Source organism: Gasterosteus aculeatus, chromosome 3, assembly GCF_964276395.1.
Source record: "Gasterosteus aculeatus chromosome 3, fGasAcu3.hap1.1, whole genome shotgun sequence".
NCBI lineage: Eukaryota > Metazoa > Chordata > Actinopteri > Perciformes > Gasterosteidae > Gasterosteus > Gasterosteus aculeatus.
In genome coordinates, this window is record NC_135690.1 from 11,466,395 (window position 1) to 11,487,455 (window position 21,061).

Sequence of the window (21,061 nt, forward strand, 5' to 3'; positions counted from 1 at the left end):
AGATGCATTCATTTTCCAAAGCAGATTTTTCTCAAAATGCCGCCTCGAGGCCAGACTGCTGAATAAACAGGCCTATTAGAGCATAATCACGTCTTAAGACAAGCAGGTGGCATATTTAGGAGCATTTTTACCTCGCTTGAATTAGTGGCTCTATTTATCTGCAACAAAAAATCTCCTAAAGCAGAGAAGGTTATTGCTTTTTTTCCCACACCTGTTTTGCTGACGGGATTTGTCACTTGAACAACAATGGGTGTATTGTGCAAAAGTCTCCCTGCAAGTTGCTAGAGAAACACTTTTCGTGAATGTGCATCTACAAAGCATTCAACGCAGAGTCAAACAAAGGTTTCCATAAACTGTGTTGGCGAATCAGTAGATGTCACCTGAGGTAACGGGCATTTATTTCCCCCCCGGAAGCCTTTTTACGAAAGTTTAAAAACTAAAACTTGTTCTTTAGCCTCACCCAAGCAGCCTCACAGCTTTAAGTGGTAAGAAGTACAGTAAGCTACAGAAAAGAAAAAAAAGCACTTGCACGCACTCACCGACGGCCATCATGTAGTCCCATCGATCCAGCAGACACATGCTGAACTGCAGGCCCTCCGGCGTGAGGCCTGCAGTGATCACGGCCTGGCTCAGCTGGGGGTTCTGGCACACCGAGGAGGTCCAGGCCACCAGGAACCACAGCACCACCACCAGGATCACCACTAGCAGCCGCAGGACCCGCCAGCTGGTCATGTAAGGCGTCCTCTGGGCGGTGCGGGACAGGAACACCTTTAACACCCTGAGATCGGAGCGCATTGAAGAGAGACAACGTCATCGTCCGAAGCCTTGAGGCGGCTCGGTGTGGTCGTGATGAGCGGTGTGGGTGAGTCACGGATTCTCACCCCCCCGGCTGTTGCTGTTGCTAACGTGCCCACTTGAATTAAAAGGATCAGGGAGAAAAGGGCGCAGTTATCTAGTTTCATTCCGCATCTCTTTCCGATGGGGGAAATAAAGGTAAAAGTCTAGGATGAGATTACAGATTTCTTAATGCGGTTCTTTATATCTAAATATAACATTCCAACAACTACGAACTTGAACTTAATTCATTACTGCAGAGGCAGTTTATTTGTAAGCTGTACAGTATCTCCACCGCATTTACACAAGACAATTCAGCCGGGGTCACATGAATTAAAAATCATTCAGCTGGGATGTCAATTTAAATGGCACTTAAACGCACTAAATGGGTTTAGTCTTGACAAATATAAATGCAATATAAGCAACTTTGCCTTTTCTGAAATGTGGAACAATTTGTTATTTGTTGTCTTATTTTCTCTTTACTATAGCTGCCTAATACGAAAAACCTGATTAAGCAATGGAATAATCTCTATTTGCTTCTAGAGCGGGAACAGTTTTAAAGTGATTTCATGCTGTGCAATCAGAGCTATAGGGGACGTTATATAAATATCCCCATCCAGACACCCGGTTCGCTATCATCTGTAGGCCGTGACAAATCTAAACTCAGATACACACTCGTTGAGACTGGGCTGTACGAGCTCGGCTTCGGGGCACACTTAACACCCAGCGAGCTCGGAAGAAAAATAAAAATCCCTCTCTGCGACACTTTCTCAGAGGACAGAGAGCAGGACAGGAGTTTATGTGTCTCAGCAGATGCAGAAAGACCTTCCCGATGGCAAATTGATATGTGCTTATTAACTGCATTAACTGTGTGTGTGACTGCAGACGGAGAGAAAGGTGAAGTATTGAAACACTACAGCTGACTCAAAGGGCAAGTTAATATCTGGAGAAGAGAGGACGGATGGGAGGACAAAGGGAGGAAGCAGATTAGAGGGCGAGAGAGGAGGGGGAAAGGAGCTAGGAAGAAAGGAGAGGAGATAAGGGGGTGTAAAAGGTAATTTGAAGAAAAAGAGAGGCAACAGAATAACATAGAGAGAGGATGGGGTAGAATAAAGGTGAAGAGTCAAGGCAACAGAGAGGAATTAGAGGAGAGGAGGCAAGGAGATCAGAAGATAGGAAGAGAAGGAGCAAGGAGCAAAGACAGAATCATATAAGAGATGGGAGAGAGGAAATGTCATTTCTCATATGATCTTTGATCCAGATGATTTGAGTCCACAGTACCTGTAGAGCTTGAGGATGACAGTTCCGTACATAACGGCGAAACCCAGGAGGCGAACCCACCTCAGGAGGATACAGCGAAACACACTGGGATGGAAGTACATGATCATCACCTGCAGAGTGGTACAAGACTTGGTGTTCACACTGAGGTACACAGATCAGCCGTATCATTTCTTTTTTTTTTTTTGTTTCTTTGTGACACTCCCAATGTTTCCGCTGACGGAATCAGAAAACGAAAATGGGTCTTGTGAGACGTGTGAGAAGCAGAGGTGGAGGCCTCGCCGATGTCCTGCGCTTCCAGAGCTCCCGCAGTAGTGCCTCAACAGTGCGTTGTTCCTACGTCGGCCTCCGGAACCAAATAGATGTGAGAGTTTCAACGGTTGGTTCTTACCTCCCCGGTGGTATTTAAGGAGCGATTGCAGCAAGTGTTTGCAGGTTTATTTGTATTAACGGTGGGTATACGGCCATCTGATTGGGCCCCGCGTCATTTTTGGAGTATTTTACGACACCTCATAACATGTCGGCCTTTCATTTCCAGCTTGTAGTGGGCTTTATTTCTACCTCTTACTGTTGCGTCATGTCCAGCTGTGCAGATCACAGCTTCCATTTGCACTCCTACTGCAGGTTTGTTCTATTTCATTAGCAGCGTGCACCTCAAAGAGACGCCCCGCGTCAAATCTCCAGTGACACGCGTGAAGCTGTTGATCCATCGCAGGGACTCTATTCTCATTTCCACTGAAGCAAAGAAAATGTGCTTTACTCACCTGGCGGATGCACATCCTGCAGGATGTCAAAGGACAACTCAGTCTTGCACATGCAAGTCACGTTTAATATACACGTTGTTAATCCATGATGTCCATCTTTATACATCCTCCCAAATTGTACTAATTCATTATCTCTGAGATGTAGCCGATACCGAACACACAGAATGGAGGAAAACATTTGACAGAAAAGAAGCGCTTTTTTGGGGTTTACAGTACTTGATTTTGTACTCATTCTTTCTTGCTCTGTTTGTTGTTAAAGCATCTCAACACGTCATGTTCCTTATCCTACTCCATCCACCGGAGGTTATTGTTTACCATGTGACATCATTTCAAATGCAGCAAAAATGCATTCCAGGAAAGTACAGCCTGTGATTCATCCAAACTCCTGGGATGCCTCGGCATTCAAGAGACGGCAGCTATCCAAAGTAATTGAGCAAACAAACAACAGCACCTGTAACCTCTTTTCCGTCAGAAAAGAAGCAGAACATCTGCGGCAAACTGAGCTGAAACCAGCCGACCCGGAGGCTGCAGAAGTATGAGTGTAAGTTATGTTCTAAGTAAGGGGAAACTAATGTAATGTACAACTGTTGGTTGTCTCAGGAAACAAATACAGATTATTCCATTGCTTTATCCTTTTCATCTGTATCAGGCAGCTATAGTAAATGTAGAAAAAAACATAAGACAGAACAACAAATTGTTCCAAATTTTAGCAAGGCAAAGATTTATTGCATTTATATCTGTCAAGCCTAATAAAAGCTTTTGCATTTAAATGCCATTTGTACTTACATTGCATAATAATTCCCCTATCTCACGAGTAGTTATATTCTGATTCTGGTGACAGGAGCATTGTGGGTAATCGGATGAAAACGTCTTTTGGCCATTTAAAAAAGATATATATATAATTTTAATAATAGTATTACTAGGTTACCATCTTAAAAAATGGTAATTAGCATTTGGATAAAAGCGTCAGCTAAATGACCTGTAATATACTTCTTGAATACTTCCACTGTTCTTAATCATGACTGAGTTAGTTGTATTTAAGTTTTACGCAAATCAGGGAAACCTTTGTGCCTCAATCCTTTTCCAATTCTGCCACATAATGCGTAGAAACATGTGCACCTGAATATCAAGCCAATAGGACTCTTTTAGTGATAAAATAATAGCGCAGACATACAAGTAAAGAAACAAACGTGTAAAGAACAGATTAACGAAGCAAATGTTGCCCACAATTCACAGAGCACTCGTGTTAACCCGCAGTCAGGATTACCATCCTGCTTGGCACCCTCGTCTCTTTGCCTCCTGAGCAAACACCCCCCAGCGCTCTGGTATAACCTACATGTCAGACAAAAAACTATAAATCACCTCCACAAACACAGAGAGTAAAAGTAGGCCACGCTGTTTCTTACACCCACATATCAATGCACAAATGCAAATCCCTGCACAAATGCACAAGCACACATTCACAGGATAAACTTCAAATTCAAAGCCAATCCATCCCGCCCGTAAACACACACACACACAAACATACACCGAGAGGCAGACACGGACGGACCCTTTCTGCTACCCGAGCGGACTACACAGTCCCCAAAAGCTACATTTTTATATTTCTCAGAAGAGAAGGTGGCCCTCCTGGTTTGCATCCAACCTCCGCCAGCGCCTCCACCATAAATTAATCAGCAGATTTTATTTTTAAAACAAGTTGTGCTGGAACTTGATGGACTGTTAAAAAATGCATCGAGCACCAGAGCGGAGCAGCTGCGCTAATCTTAGCTGAGAGGGCTGCACGGCCGTGGCTGCAACAAAGAAAAAGCAGCAGCAAAAAAAAAAACGAACGTTAGGCAGTGAGATGAGAAGGACACAAAGACGGGGCGGCGAGAGGACACGCAAAAGGGTAATGAAGGAAAAACATGGGGGGAAGGATGGACAGGGAAGAGGTGGTGATAGACAGACATGGTGCTGGAGAGGGAGGAAGAGACGCTTGATTGTATCCAAGGGTCTGTGAACATAAGAGAACAGCAGGATGACTTTAGGGAAGGTTTTTTTTGGAGTTATCGGGGAAAGAAAGGGGGATGGATGGCTGCAAAAACAAGTCCATTTTGAGCATCACACCTGAGGTTGGCCAATATTTAAACTCCCAAACTGGCATTATTGCTTTAAAAATAAATATTGTTTTGTTTTATTTTGTTCAGAGGCTCTCTGTGGATGCGTGGCAAACTATTTTGTTGCCTGTGAGTTCTGCGTTTGTAATTGAGAGCCGTGGAGTCCGTCTCTAATCCAACCCTGTTAATTGCTCAGCTTAAAAATACCTTGGCTCACATTCTCTGGCTTTCCTTTTCCATCTTCTCTGCTGGCTCCACGGGTAACTAATAGTGTATCGAATTGTTCAAAGCTTTGATTGTTCATTCACAAAGTGGTATTCAATAACTTTCGGAAAGTATAAATGTTGTAAACTCATCTCGTCATATAAATACTCCCTCAAATCAGACTCTTCCCTTAAACATCTGAACTGAATTCTTTAAAAGAAGACGCCTTAACTGCAGGCATCATTTTATAAAATGTTTCTTTTATTATACCTTTGCAATTGTGTGATTATTCTTCTAAACTATTATACGGTGTTTGTTGATATGCACCAATCTCCCAAGACCTGTTACATGGCGCTCGGGCTTGTTCCATCTGTTTCTCTGCTAAAGATGGGCTTCTCACTCGGTGCTCCAGGTGCACTATGGGCTGTGCACACGGGGGCCAAATACACACCCACACACAGCGCACGCTGGCACCAACCTGGACCTGTTTACGCATTCAGACAACACAAAGGCTGGCAATGGCTCACGCACAAAAAGACACACTTGTATTGATCATGCTCACCAAGTCTTTTTTTTTGTCCAGACAGTAATCAGAAGTACAGTACTGTAACAGTACAAGTAAGCACGGTTTACTGCTTTTTTTACACGCTAATATATTCTGAACAGGAATCCATTTTTAATAAAAAAGCGGTAAATAAACTTGCTGAGCAGGAGGTGGGTGCCACTGGAGATCAGAACGCATACTTACTGGAAAGTAGAGCAGTAAAGACCCGAACAAAATGGCTTCCAGTAGAATGAGACCAGATGTACGGATCCTCTGTTAATTAAAGAAAATAAAAGTTAAACAATCAATTAATCAATCACTGACAGGGAAGAATTATGTATTGTGTCTTAAGGGAGTTTGAAAAATAGTGTGCTGTCATAACATATTACTTCAAATATGATATAACGTTTCCTCAGCTTTGTGAATTGGAGTAAAACACAACGAGACAAATGTGAAAATGCATAAATTACAATTGAGAAATGCATAAATTCTTGCTTTAAATCTTGTATTGCTGTTTGTTTGTCATACACACTGGCAGATACATATACTTGCCAATGTTTTGTCTTCCCCTGAAACAAGAATATAAATGACAATAGCACCTTTTCTGGGTTGGATTTAATTATGTTTTTTTATGTAAATTCAAAGAGCTCCAGGGATATTTCTTGTGAAGAGTGAAGAGATTTTGTGAAGCGATTTTGAGGCAACACAAATGTCTATAAATAACACGCGGAAAAACTCAACTGAACTTAGAAGGGGGGGTTGTAATAATGCTACACTGTGAGGATCTCATATTTATTTTACTTCATTCTATCAAATGTCTATTCAAAAATATTTTTCCTCTGGGATTGGATTACATCCCACTGGAATGCCTCAAAGCTCCTATTGTTCCCATGGTAACTAAAATCAAAATCCGATTTTTAGATTTTTATATGCAGTCCACCAAAATTCCCCAAAAAATGGAATTATTTTTCCTTGTCTGAAGCGATTCAGACAAGGAAAAATAATTCCATATGATGAATTATGCATCAACATTAATTAGTGTGCACTGTTGCTTGCAGAGGGTTTGAGCATTGGCCTATATGTGGACACCCATATACAGGCCGGCTGCAAAAGTTGGTTCCTACAATTCCATTAATGCAATGCAATACTGTCTCTTTGTCTCTTTGTTGAGGTAATGCCATACTGTACATGTGCAATCACAGCACGCCAGCTACGTGCTGTTGAATTCACAGCATTCAATCTGCATCCGACACCCTTCCTCAGCGACCGCTTTGTCCCCCTTCACCTTCTTCCTCCTGAAGTGGTAGACCAGCACCATGCTGGCCAGGTCCAGCACCATGCACAGACCCTGGAAGGAGGCCAGCGTGAGCCGCAGGGGACCATCCTCGTGCACCAGGCACGGCGCGTCGTCCCGGCAATAGGAGCAGCCCTCGCGGCACGGCATGCACTTAGTGGACGCGTCCGCCGTCTCGTCTCTGTTAGAGCCCTGCTCCTTACCTGAGGACGTGGACATTTCGGACATTGTTGATTATTTGCATGCTATAAGTTAAAGCAAAGTAAAAGTGTTTGTTCCCTTCTAACCGAGGAAAAAAACATTTGATTAAAATTGCAACTTAGAGCACTAGTCTGATTTACTGTAGTGTTTTCAAGGATGATCAATGTAATTTAATTTGGTGTGGCTTTCACACTGACTTCTCATTAAATGCTCAGTTAATCAATTTGAAGGAATCAAAATCATCAGTCCAATAAATCAAAAGCCCTGGGGGTGATAATTACAGGAATGCAGCATTTAATTAGACAGATGAGGGAATAATGAAGGACAGGACGACACGCTCCCTTCATCACTCTGGGTTGGATAATTGTTGTTATACCAGCTTCAATGCGGTTTACCATATCTCATCCTATAACACATCTCATTTGAGTGGCCTTTAAAACCCAATTTTAACCACATACAAGTCAAGAAAGGACAGGCAATAGCAAAGATAGAATTCTGGAGTTAATCTTTAGCAGACATGGTGCTGCTTTTCTTGATATACAATATTTAATAAGAGCATGGAAGTCCCAGATCTCTTTCACTATACAAACACTGCAACAGAATGAGCAGAAATGACTGCTGGATGTATGTAATAATATACAATAAAAAGACAAATGATGAATAATTCAGGCACAGATTTAAGAAATCACACACAGTGGTTAAAGTTTTTCTAGTTAGTCTCATGTGTTTTAGGGTTTGGAAAAGATTGGAAGCAGGTGACTCGCGCTCTACCTCCTCACCGTCACTGGCCTTACAGCTGCAAATCCCCGTTTATCTTCTTTAATATTCGTGCATCTACGGATGTGAGTTTCACTGGTGTGAGGGAAAGCTGCCCGGAATGTTGCTGCCCACCAAAGACTATTTTCTCCCGGCACTGTTTCATAATGAACCTAAAATAGTTTTCCACCTTTAAACGATTTGGCGGGCCGGCCCTCTGTGGGAGCATTCTCACCACAGCATTGCACCGCGACCTGCTGGTTCTGACCGTGTCAACTTTACATCCCCCCGGCGAGTGATGGAGCCCCTTCCGCCTACAATTCTCATACATATTTCTGCCGTTATGTAACATCCCAACCGTACCTAAAGATTTAAATGTAATGGTTTCAAAGTCTAAACTCTCCACACTTGTCAACAAGTGTTTTTTTTCACTTTAAACCGCACATATAACAAAAGTAGAAGAAGAATCAGGTATTAATAAAGTACTTAAAGGAGTTGAAAGGTTTTCCACAGAATTGTTGAGCAATACTTGTATGTTATGGCTTCTTTGAGTGCAAGTGAAGCGTGAGGGAGACAGTCTTCACCTTCTGTGCTGGGATGTATTACACAGTGAAATTGAATTTACGAGCGGTGTTCAATTACAGAAGGGATCTCAATCAAATCTTTTGCATTTGATTAGATTGTTAAAAAGTGTGTCCACTTAGAATGTGAAGTGATCCAGAGCCACAAAGAACTAGGGCTTCACATCCATCTCCCATATTGCCAAAGGTTGAGCGTAGATTGATGCATGGATTTGATGACATCATCCCTTGAAATTGGCTGTTACTAGGTGACCTAAGCACATTTCAGACCTTGTTTATCAGGACGAGGATCTGGGCGATCTAAAATGGTTAAATATTACTGGATTTCAATGAATTATGTAAATATTTGTCAGTTTGACGTGTGTTTGTTTTGTTATTCAAATCGTCTGTTGAGCTGACCAACTTGTGTCATTGTGACATTCTGATGAAATTAAATTTTTCATGAGGTTCTACTGCGCACTTTATAATACTACATTGCTTTCCCCCGTTTGATATCTGTCCTATTGGCTTGTTGCTAGGGAACAAAACCAAATCTATTTCTAGCATGGTCTGTTTTCTGGGATGCACAAGGAATAACAGACAGGTTCCGGTGGGAAGAAACCAGGGTTGCGGAGTACCGCGACTCAATCTGAGCAATGACTTTTAATGAGTGGGTCGGCATTGGGTCACTTCATAGACTGAAGAGACACATCATGCTGCATTACAATAAAGCTCCAGCTTAGCATATTGCCCCCCCCTCGGGGGACTGTATTGTTTGAGTCATGGATGAAAACCCACAGCAGTTGCTTGATTATCTCGCTCATCGGGGCCGAGCTCTCCGCCCTGCATCGCTTTCAGTCGAGGTGTCAGAATACAGGCATTGAAAATCACAGCAGGAGCATGGAGGTAGAGCGACGGATGCACTAGAAAATAATACGAGCGACGGCATCAGAGGAGAACCTTTCCGAAAACAAAGTTTCGTGCAAATGCTCAGATTAGAAAGCTTTCGGCCCATATTCATTGTATCTGAATAAAAGAAATCGCAGCCAGACAAAGACAGTTAATACCAATTGACCACAAGATAAACTCATCCCTCAAACAGTGACTGCCCAAGATTTGATTTAGCAAAACTTTGGATTTCTCAATATAAATTATATTTCATTTAAATCTTTACTAATATAATATAACTATAATCCTCGGGATGAACATCTGAACTTGCAGATACATGAACAGTACTGCTACTTCATTTCCATATTTAGGCAGGTGACTAAACCTAATTGCGTCATTTCAGCCGCTTAAATCCAATGTCGTTGACTTTTGTTACTTCTTGCTGAAATCAAATAGCTTTTGTTTAAAAACATTACTTAGAATGATGCTCGAATGGCCTAGCAACAGTAACTAAGGGTTGGAGGGTTTATATCTACATCAACATGCGCACTCTGTCAACAGTGCACAGCCCTCAGTCCAACAGGTCTGTGATTCAGAAGCCACCTCTGAATAGAACCATAGCAGACATTTCCACAATAACAACAGTCAGTAAGTCCTTTGACTGAAGCTTGAGGTTTCATAACCTCACAGGTCCCAGGACACACATTCAAAGAGAAGAATTTCAAACTAAATGTCAGCTGAAAAGCACCAAAAATAAAACAGATGCATGTTGTTTTTTGCTTTCATTTTTCATGAATCCCAAAAGCGTGCTTTTGAACAAGTCAAAGTTTTGAGCTCAACGCGATAATATCACAAGAGGATATTGGAGGAACCTACTTTTAAAGCCATTGAGCACCACTCGGCTGGAATGGTAGAATCCGCTCCTGCACTGGCACTTGTACTTGTCCAACACAAATCCATGGCCGGCGATGGGAATGCACTGGGAGAAAGAAAAACAGATAGACGTTAAAAGAAGACAAGAAAAGAGAGCTATGTTCACTGATTTTAGTTGTTGATTCAATATCTCAGGTGTTAGTTGCATGGGGGCAACACTGAGAAGCTGAAATGGAAAACATGTGAAACAGCATGGAGGCGGGTGACCGACTTAGCCAATGCTTCATTTCTTTGCTTCTTCAATCCAAAAGCCAAAAGGGAGTAAAGTGATGACCTTTTTTCTGGTATTTAGAAATTTAGAAGCAGAATGGAATATTATAGCAGTCAACAGGAACAAGATATTCCCAGGACATTGTAATAAGCTTATTGCATTAAATATTCAATGCTTCAATCATGTTACCGAGGCTCCTCCTTCGTTTAAATGCTCCTCTGCAGTGTGAAGCAGAAGACGCTCCTATTAACATACCCCGTGTCACTTGAAATCACAGGGCTTTGCAAAATAACAGGGAAACTAATTAATATCTAAATTAAGAATAAAGGGTTGTTTGCAATTCATACGTGTCGGCAGAAATCCAGTTTGCATCAATAACTGCAAGCTACATGAGCTTACACACCATCTGGAGCAAAAAAACACTCACACAAAGGCACCATGTGGGTTCTGCACTCTCATGGGAACGCACACGTCCCCGTACTTAAATAAAGCTGCAATAAATTTGACATGAATGTTCATGAATAGTGCATTGTGTTGCATTGCTTGCAAAAACAAGTATATTTTCTGAGGGACGGTTACTGGATAACAGCATTTATACTGGAGAAATTTGTCACGGTGGCCGGTTCCAATATGTTATTAATTTTCAAATCAAAACGCCATGCTGAAGGAATTTACATTTTGGGAAACAGGCTAATTAACTTTCTTGAGCGTTGGATAAGAAAACTGTTATCATTCTTATGTCTGTGCGCTAAGCATGGAGCTACATGTACGGGAAGCAATGAGCCAAAAATCTTAGGCTTCTTACTATTATTTTGATTAAAAACAATGTAGTGCAATATATACGCATTTCTTTTTCAATTTGTGTTACTTTAAAGCTGAAGTTTACTGCTAAACTCCTGCACGGATCGGTATTTTCTCAAAGCTGAGAAACAGCCCTAAATCTCTGAACTGGGAAGCAGCAGCAGGGCGGATGAGTTGCTGTGGGTATAAACGCCTGAACTAAAATGGTTGAGAAAATAAACATGCGGTAAATTTCCCCCATGGAAAATCGGCTGATGAATGTTTCCACTTATTGGAGGAGAGTATTAACGTGAAAACTCCTCCTGATTCGGTTATACATTCTCTTATAGCCATTGTAAAGCTAGTCCTGCACAGTGCTTTTGCACAGTCTATTAATAAGAAATGGATTCTTTGCACAGTAATCAGCCACTAAACAAGAGTACACATTTGTAGTTCTACATTTTTAATCAAATTTAGAACTTCCTTAGACCGTGAGTATGCACAATAGAATATAGCCAACAACTTTTAATTAAATTCATTTAATACATAAACTGCATTCATTTGAAAAGGCTTTGATAGACAACATCACAAATATGTTTACGAATGCATTGGCCAGATGTATTAAATACCTGAATGACGCCATTTCATCCTCATTTGGTATGATCATGCTTCAAATATACTGTGTATATCAAGGCTTTTATATATAACACAAACATTTGATATTAAGATATTGATATTTGATGTTATTTTCGATATCATTACATCTATCTTTATCATCTATCATGTTGATGGGACTTTACAACGCTATGGAGGTATTTTAAATGTGGGATGTCAACGTTATGAATGGAGCATCAAAGTAATCTGTACAGGCCTTAAACCTCTGTCGTCCCTTTCACCCTAAATTCGTTTGTATAACAAATGCAACGAGTGTCCTATCTTGGCCTGACAGATCAGATTCCTCATCCTCCTCTATTTGTTCCCTTATTATCTTCTGCTCTGTTATTTATGTTTCCACCATTTGTTTTTCCATTTGACCTGAGGCACGACCTCAGAGGACACAGCATTCACCACTTTTCAGCCAAAGCCTTTTTTACCTTTTTTCACCTTAAACATAATTTCCTCAACCGCTCTTTATTAGTTTTTTATTTAGGGGCTGTACTTCTCTCTTTCACAACAATTTAAATGATAAATCTCTGGGCAAAAGTATTTTATTATATACAAAAGTGAAGAGAGAATTGCAAATAGAAGCCTGTCAGTTTAGAGGGTTTCTGATTCATACGCACAAAGGTAAGAACTAAATTGGCATTGGAGTCATTTTGCGATTGCAATCCTTTTTTACGAGAACATTTTACACCTATTAGCAAATGATGTCCTTTTTTAATAAAGACTTCTCTGTCGACACAAGACATGAATAGAAATTACTCGTGAATAGAAAGAAAAGCGAAATTCCAAGCTGCCACAATGGAGGGTGCATATAGGCTGAGGAAAGCTGGACACCCACACAGCGGTCGGTGCTGAGCTTCTCATAGCCGGGATGAAAAAAGCCTCTCTCCTACAGGCAGATGAGTCATGTAGTCTTTCTTTTTTTTAACTCCAAGTACAATTTGCATACAAAATAAAATTGGCACCTAGCAATCATAAAACAAAAACCCATCTGCTGCTCATCTACTGGCAAATCTATGTGTGTGTTGTCTCCTGTAAAGTCTACAAAACAAAGAAAGGGGGCCTTCATTTGAACTACAGTCTGCTCGTTCATTGTTTTTATAACAAGAAGGAATAAGGGTTTTTTTTGCCAGAATGTTTCTACCTCTCTGAGTGTTGAAGCCGGTGGTGAGGACTCAGGCTCCCGTAGGGCCGCAAACACATTAGGAGTCCAACTTTGAAACAGAAAAGATAAAAGACCTAGATGGATGGATGGAGCACGTAGCGCGTGCATGCATACATAAAGCGCACAAATACTGTATGGCAAATTGAGAAAAGGTCCCAACCACACACACACACTCACACACTCACGCTAAAGCAGACATAAAAATACACCACCAGTATTTGTTGTGAACTTATTTTTTGCTTACTCCAAAGGAAGTGGATTCTCATTACGATAAAATGCACCCAGGGACACTGAGGTGGGCAAGGATGAAATATTATGCTTTTTTTTATCTGGCTCTGTGCATCCAAATCGTTGCAATTATTGAAAATGTCTACACCATCGCAGCGGAAGCAATCTTGGTTCCCAATTCCATTTGAAAGCCCAGCAAATACGTGTAGAAGAAATAACTGCTCATTAATCCGGACATCCCCACTAATTTGAATCTTGTATAAGGAGCGTAACATTCTTTCCAACCTACAGATTTTTAAGAGTATAAATCTCTCAGAACTAGTGGAAGTGCAGATCCCAAAGGGTTCACGGGGAGATCGACAAGGGCCATCAAAACTACATTAAAGCCAATTAATAGTCAAAAGCACACAGCTCCATATGTCGTCTATCACCAGTGCTGCTTTCTCCAGTAAATCACACACACTCATGCCACATTAAGCGCACACAGACACACACACTCAGTCATAGCTAAAGGCTGAGGGTTTCACCGTGCCACGGGCGGCCTCTCTTTCCCTCAGCCACCATGAAAGGGCTGTGAAACAGTCGTTTGACGTGTCTCAGTTTGATGGATCACCTTCGACAGGCCGCAGGTTGAAAGTGAAAAAGTGTTTGATAATTGCTCCGTACTTTGGATGCAGCCAGAGACTCTAATTCCACTTTTTCTCCCCCCCATAAAGCTCGGCAGACAGGGTTCAAGGTTGCATTTTCAATCACACAAAGAGCAAAAGACTTTTAAGAAGGACATCCTGAAGAGAGCATGTTTTATTACAAGCATGGAGACTCCATGCTTGATTTTCTAAAAGATGTATAGTTTTGTCGAAGGCACCTAATCACTCAGACTTTCATTATTTTTTCCCCTGGGGCCAAAGATGGATATTGAGCAACAAGTCAAGACAACATGAATTGCAAGTGATCATATGTTTATTTATGTAAATACAAATGTAGATTTGACGTATACGTGTTTGTGTGATAGAGACATAATGAGAAATTGATCCAACCATGACTTCTTTTTTTGGAAAAAGTTAATAAATGAAACACTATCCAATTAAACTTAACAAATGACAAACAATCCAAACCACTATCACAACATAACAGCCCTGTGAATCCCTGTGAGCGGTTGCTAATCTGCCCGACATGTGAAAATCCACAGGTTTCAGCAGAGCCCGCAGCACAACAACGCATAACAATATAATTATATAAGTGTAAAACATACTTCACATGCGGACCGAAGCGCGAATCCTTCAAAATGAATTATCTGTAACTTTCACATTGAGGACAGCCTCACGTTTTTGGACGACAGGCTGCTGCTTCAGGTTTCTCGCCGTACAATTGAATAAAAAGCTGTGAACATGACACCAAGACGGTGGGTGTTCGCAAGAGAGGAGCAGAGGGAGGCAGAGAGAGAGAGAAAGAGGGAGAGCGAAGGAGCACTCTGCGTCCTTCAGAGATCTATAAATACACTAAAAAGCATTAAATCCTAAAAGCATTACTATCACCATGTCCCCTGGGTGTGGGATCTGCCTGCTGCTGTTTCACAAGACACCCCCCCCCCCCCCCAACCACTGCAACCGTGGCTGCCTGAGGAGAGGAAACCTTGGATTTAAGCCTGTCTGGTATTTCTCCATCAATTTATGAGGCAAACACTGCGATGAATAACCGCTTATTGATTGGTGGCCTGTCGCGCTTACGGTGCTGTGACTAGAGACGGAGTCACCGGCTGAGAGACGCTGTTTGGTCCCTGTTGTGAGACTTGTGAGTAACCCTCGGTCTCCCCACACAGACATCTGAGTGGGTGGTCCCCGGCTGCCTGTACGCGGACTCGATTGGGAGGCTTCATTCAATTAGGATTCAAATGCTCTCGCCGGCTTGACGAGCCCCTCTGCTTCTGGCCGTGGCAGACGCTGAGCTGCAGGCGGCAGATTAGGGGGTGTTTTTCTTCTGTGGAGGATGAATCCTTCCCGACGACTGCTGTCACTCCTCGTCCCTCCCTCCCACCCCGTCTCATCCTGCTCCGCATCCTCGTCCTTCTGCTCTCCTTCCCCACTTCATGCTACAATGCGTCACCAGTCGCAAGAGAAAACGAGAAATGTGCCGGACTTGACAGAAGACGCTACAAAGTATGCGCACTGCTACCTGCAGCTTTGTTAAAAAGAAAAATATTATGAATTTATTTATATACTTACATTTTTATATACTGTTAACGATAGAGCGGGCATTGAAGGGCACATTTCAAATGAAAAGTTGGGGCACTTGTAAGAGTTTAAGAAAGTGTCCCTTGTGTTGCTTCCTGTTAGCAGGGTGTTAAAAAAACATCCCCAACTCTATTAACAGATCAGATCCAGCTCCAGTTTTAATAAAAAATGAACCACATTAGTAATTTTTGGAAACTTTTTCAGAGAGGTTATTTATTTTCTTCTGTAAACTGTTGATGTATAAAAGTTGATGTGAGCTGTATTGATGCGATGCAGCAATATCACAGCCTTGGAATTATACAGAAAATCCAAAGCAAGGACATTAACAGAGAAATAAACCAGGGGGTCACTGTGACGGCATCATCTCTTCAGATGGCGATAGGCTTTACACAAGTTACAGTCATGCTCTTCTATGTGCATTCCCAGCAGCCCTTAGTAGAAACAAGTTTTTTTCAATGTATGTACATTTTCGCGGGCTGTATACTAAAGCTCGCTTTGTGAATATGAGAGTTTACTTACCTACGTTTGACCCCCTTTTTTTCAATGCAGCTTCGAATATTAACACTGGTGTTCTGTTTGATGATGAAGATGAAAAATCTACTTTAACGCACACATCCAGTGCCAACTGGTGTACAGATGCAGTGAGTGTTGCAACACTTCATCCCCGCTTTAGCTGTTGAGCTCCAAACTCCCCGAGGAGAGAAGGAAGAGCCTCTGGCAGAGCAAAACACAAAGGGGAGAGTGAAACCGGGAGAAAAAAACGGAGCAGAACTGCTTATTTTATGTCTCCTCTGCTCCTCAAGTCACTGATTTTAACTATTAGAGATGAAGCAGGTTAAAAAAAACCCCCACATCTTGCGAGTGTCTGCTTCTCTGACAAATGCCGAATGACATATCTAAGAAAGAAACCCCCAAAATCCAGCATATTCCCTCAACCTAACACTCCATTACTGCTATAATTCTGCACAGGCGTCTGCTGTCTCATTCGGTTGGATATCCCTCTCTTTACATGCAGTATTTATACCGACTCTAAGACTTTTGAAGCTCAAATCCTTTTTTTTTTTCCCTCCGCAATGTGCCAGAGACGATAAGAATTGCAAAGAGACTGGCAGTAGGGCAGAGACAAATATTTAATTTATGTCCCTTTTTTCACCTCATCCAGCCTGAGACTGCGGAGCCTCCATTCCTCCATTCCAGGACCACATGTGTATACTTCATTATTATTTTTTTACGTTACGAATAAAGGAACTCACATCACAATCACATTGTGCTCTCTGTCTCTGCCTCTGCATGAAGGTGTCTTGTTGCAGCCTTCTCAACGGTGCCTCGATTCAACTCAAATGATTATTTCCTGCTGTGTTAAAACTGGCAACGGCGGAGCAGGACACGCAGACAGACGTGCGGGTCATTTCTGACTTGTCTTTCTGCACTCCTCCCCACTCCGAGGAGTTAATTAGCTTCGAGAAATCGGCCGCAGAGAGAGAGCAGTGAGGGCCACGGAGACGGCAAAGTGAAAAGCCAGAGAGCGGAAAAGAGAGAGAGAGAGATGAGGAGGGAGGGGTGGCCAAAGATCAGAGGGAGATGTTTGGGAGAACGTGAACGGCCATGGAAACTGCAAATGCTGCTGAGGGGAGGAGGGAGAGCGGGAGGAGAGACGGGGGGGTAAACCCTCCTTGTCTGTCACAGCAGTTTAAACTCATTAGCGGAGCTCTGCTTTTGAAGTCCTTTATCTCCGGCGGCACGTTTCACAGGACAGACGGATAAAACACACACACACACACACACACACACACACACACACACAAGAGACACACAAAGACGCTTACTTACATTTTAAAAGCACACACAGAGAGAAATAAATAAATATAAACCTACTCAGATGCATCACCTCACAAATCCCCCACACTAATCATTCCTATTCTCACAGTACTCGTCTAATTATATAAGCAACGGCTCCTTATGTAAGCTGCTTCCTCTACGACTGACTATCCATAATGCATGAAGTCTTATTTGGTTCATGGTGACACATCCTACCTTCCTCCACAGACTCGCCTCCTATCTGGGAGTACGAATAAAAAAGGGCCGAGAAGAAGATGTAAAAGAAGGAGAGGAAGAAGCTCATGCAGCTGAGCACACGGATGCTCATTTGTGGAACCAGCTAACTTGGTTTCTATATTAAATTGGTTTGCTTTTTCAGTTAAACTATATGTACTCAAGAGCCTAAAGGTGGAAGAATCCCTTTTATGTATAATTACTATGGATCAAATGTCAATCTATATTGTGAAAAGGGAAACTAAGATAACTATTTAACTACTCTGGCTTCCCCTCAACAAGAGGAACTTGAAAAAAAGATACAGTGTATAGTTTGCTTTAAATCGGCTAAATCAATTGCATTAGCATCAATAATGGATTTGACTTACTACAAGTGAAGGCAGATTCGCAGCCATTCTGTCAAAGGTTTGTTAACAGTCACACAGTTCTTTGGCTGATTGAAAGAGATGTTTCAAACATCCGAGTGAACAGTTTCAATTTGCAATGTTTTGCCAACAATTGCCGACGCGGCTGGAAGAGACGGCCACCAACTTTCCCGAGTTGTTCAACTAGAACAGGTGATGTACATAACGTACATGTACATCACATTATAAACTCATAACGTATTGTTAGTGGACACACTCAGCAGCCACCGCTGGCGGTTGAATGTAGTGGAGCTATCAGCGAGCCAAACTGAAAGGAGAGTAAATATTAAACTTGCATCTGTCATTGTGTCAAAGACACGACTCCAGACGAACGCTGCAGGATGTTGCTATTTGTTTGATGGCTCTTTCATTAAGGAACTGCGCGCCAACAACAATCCTCACTCTCATTAGCAACTGGTGGATAAAAAAACCAATTAACGCTCGGACTGTAAATTGCCAGACATTAGGGAATCCTCTTAGGTTTTTGTACCAAACTGCCTTCACAACAAAGCCGAGGAAGCTCATATTCTCTATCGTGCCGAACAAAGTTGTGAAACTGCAGTGGTATCATAATAGTTGTTTGGTAACAAATGAAGTCATTAGGTCTGCACGGCGGTGAGAAGTGTACCGCCGTGGTAGAACTGTGCCGTGTCACACGCTGGAGAGTCTTTATGTGTCTCTGTGAGACGGAGCCCTCAAGGTGCGTTTGTTCTCAGCGGGGAAAGCAATGAGCCTCACACTGACTTTCCACAGCCCATTTCCCCAAAAATGTATTTATCGTGATTTAGAAATGAAAGTGCTTTTTTAAGAGTGTCTTAGGGACAAAAGGCAATTTATGCGTAGTCTGCGAAAACCAGCCTAGCCGTAGAATTCAAATTACCTTTTTGATGATTTGGACGGCACTGTTTTGACTTTGATTTGAAAGAAATCAAGCAATCAGCAATAGATTATATAGATTAGGGTAGAGTAGGCAAAAAAATGAAAATGAAAATGAAAAGAGAGAATGTTAAGAGGGAAATACCACCAGAGGAGAAATTACATGAGGAAGGACTATAACTGTGCTGATTCCCGTTTCTCGTTAAAGAACAAGATGTAAGTGACAGCTCGGAGACGTTACAGACTGTCAACTCCAATGAAACTATGTCTTCCATCACGAGTGGCTCTGTAAAAGGGTCGAGGGTTGATTTAAACCACTTGTCGACTTTTGGATGCATTGCCATTGCTGCCATGGCTATTGACTCCTAAACCTGTGTTTCAAAGCTTTATAATACAAATCACTTCTGCTGAAAAACCCTTTGTTGTAAAATCCTGAGAAACTGTATACATGCAGTGGACCGCTGTAATACATCTACATTTATCCTCTCTTCAAATATGAATTCCTATCATTTCTTTTTAGGGCTGTCCACCAAATACACTATGGTTGGTTTTTAGTTTTACTAAAACTAAAACGATTTTGATGACAAATTGGTAACGGATTAATAGACGAGTCAGAAAAACTGAGTTTATCCACAAAGAACCACATAAAAGCATCACTTTAAATGTTGCATTTTCCAGAAATGTAGAAGACGTCATCCAGCATGAAAAAGCATGAAGAGCCACTAGTAGACTAAACAGCTAAATGAATAATCCATCAAAGGAAAATATTAATGGCATGGTTAGACACAGATCAATTTTATTGGTCAATACAATATTTGTCCCCTAAGACGTTGCAGCAATGCAGCTTTTTAAATGATTTTAAATGATTACTTCTTGTATTCATAACAGAAACAATGAACATTTCTAATTCAAGACAACGCTGAATTATTGACTGCAGCTTAGCCAAACATGGTGTGTGAAGAAGAGTCATCAGAGGAGGAGAGTAATGAGCGGTACGCTCTGTAATGATCCCTCTGAACATCTCTTCTAATGGTCTTTCATGTTCAGGCTTAATTTTATCCACAGAAAATAAGCAGTTGCAATGTTTGCACAAAGCAGAAGGAAAGAATATATGCACGTAACGTATCAAATCATGTAGAAATGATTACAACCAAAATCCACCTCCTATGAAGTAGACTTGAATGGACTGGTTACGACGGTCTTGGTTGCTAAAATGATGGTGCTACAATAAAAAGACACCACACACTATTTTCACACACGAACATATCTGAACTAATATAAGATATAATTCAATAATCGGCGCCATTCAGATTTTGTCAGACAATAGCGATGAGAGAGGGTTGCTTATGACGATGGAACGATGCAGAAGAAAAAACCGATCTAAACGTGGCGACAGACCGTGTTTTCTCGACAAACCGAGAACGGCTGAGGCACACGGACAAAGAGCATCAGTCAATTATTCACCACGTCTTGCAGCCATCCATTACACTGCATGTATTATACATCGCGTGGCCGGCAACATGCCACGCAAGCCCCCTCGGCAGCTACTCGGCCTCTGGTGGAGGAAGAGAGGCTTCATGCAATACCTCACGTAACACACGCGTGCACACACACGGGCGCTCTAACAGATAACAACATGATGTACGGCTGCTGCCAGCTCCTTCGCACCGGTCACACAGGTACAAGCGCCGTACCACAGAGAGGACACGCTCACATACATATCAGCATCACCAGCACTCATCGCCACAGATACGCAAACCGCAGCCCACTCAGCCGACATCAACAGACACACAACTGTGACGCCACTGAGACGATCCCGGTGGCGTTTTTGCCGTGTTCGTGTTGCTGCGCAATGAATTACATTGTCAGCCCGTCAGTCATTACGCAGCTTGGATATGTGTTTATGTCTATGCTTCTCCTCTATTTGCCGTGGGATTTGTGACAGCGTTCATGGTCCCCCGAGGATAAAGTCTATTGATACATACGATCCACTGGCTTCTTCTCTAGCTCCATCGAGAGGTTCGCTTTCTTTTGTGTGAAATGTCTCAACAACTATTGGATGATTGAAGAGACATTTTGCACTGATATCCATGGTA

The 21,061-nt window shown here is 42.0% G+C and overlaps 1 protein-coding gene across 1 annotated transcript in view; it reads right to left on the reverse strand.

The window, feature by feature from the left end:
• The window catches only part of gpr158b (G protein-coupled receptor 158b), a 38,858-nt gene that overhangs the window by 12,354 nt on the left and 5,443 nt on the right, over positions 1–21,061 (reverse strand). Inside the window, exons 3-7 of the mRNA XM_040171232.2 lie at positions 10,299–10,401; positions 7,009–7,220; positions 5,928–5,996; positions 2,116–2,225; positions 540–778 (exon numbers count right to left, since the gene is read on the reverse strand). Coding sequence (XP_040027166.2) covers positions 540–778; positions 2,116–2,225; positions 5,928–5,996; positions 7,009–7,220; positions 10,299–10,401 — 733 coding nt within the window. The remainder of the gene's footprint in view (positions 1–539; positions 779–2,115; positions 2,226–5,927; positions 5,997–7,008; positions 7,221–10,298; positions 10,402–21,061) is intronic.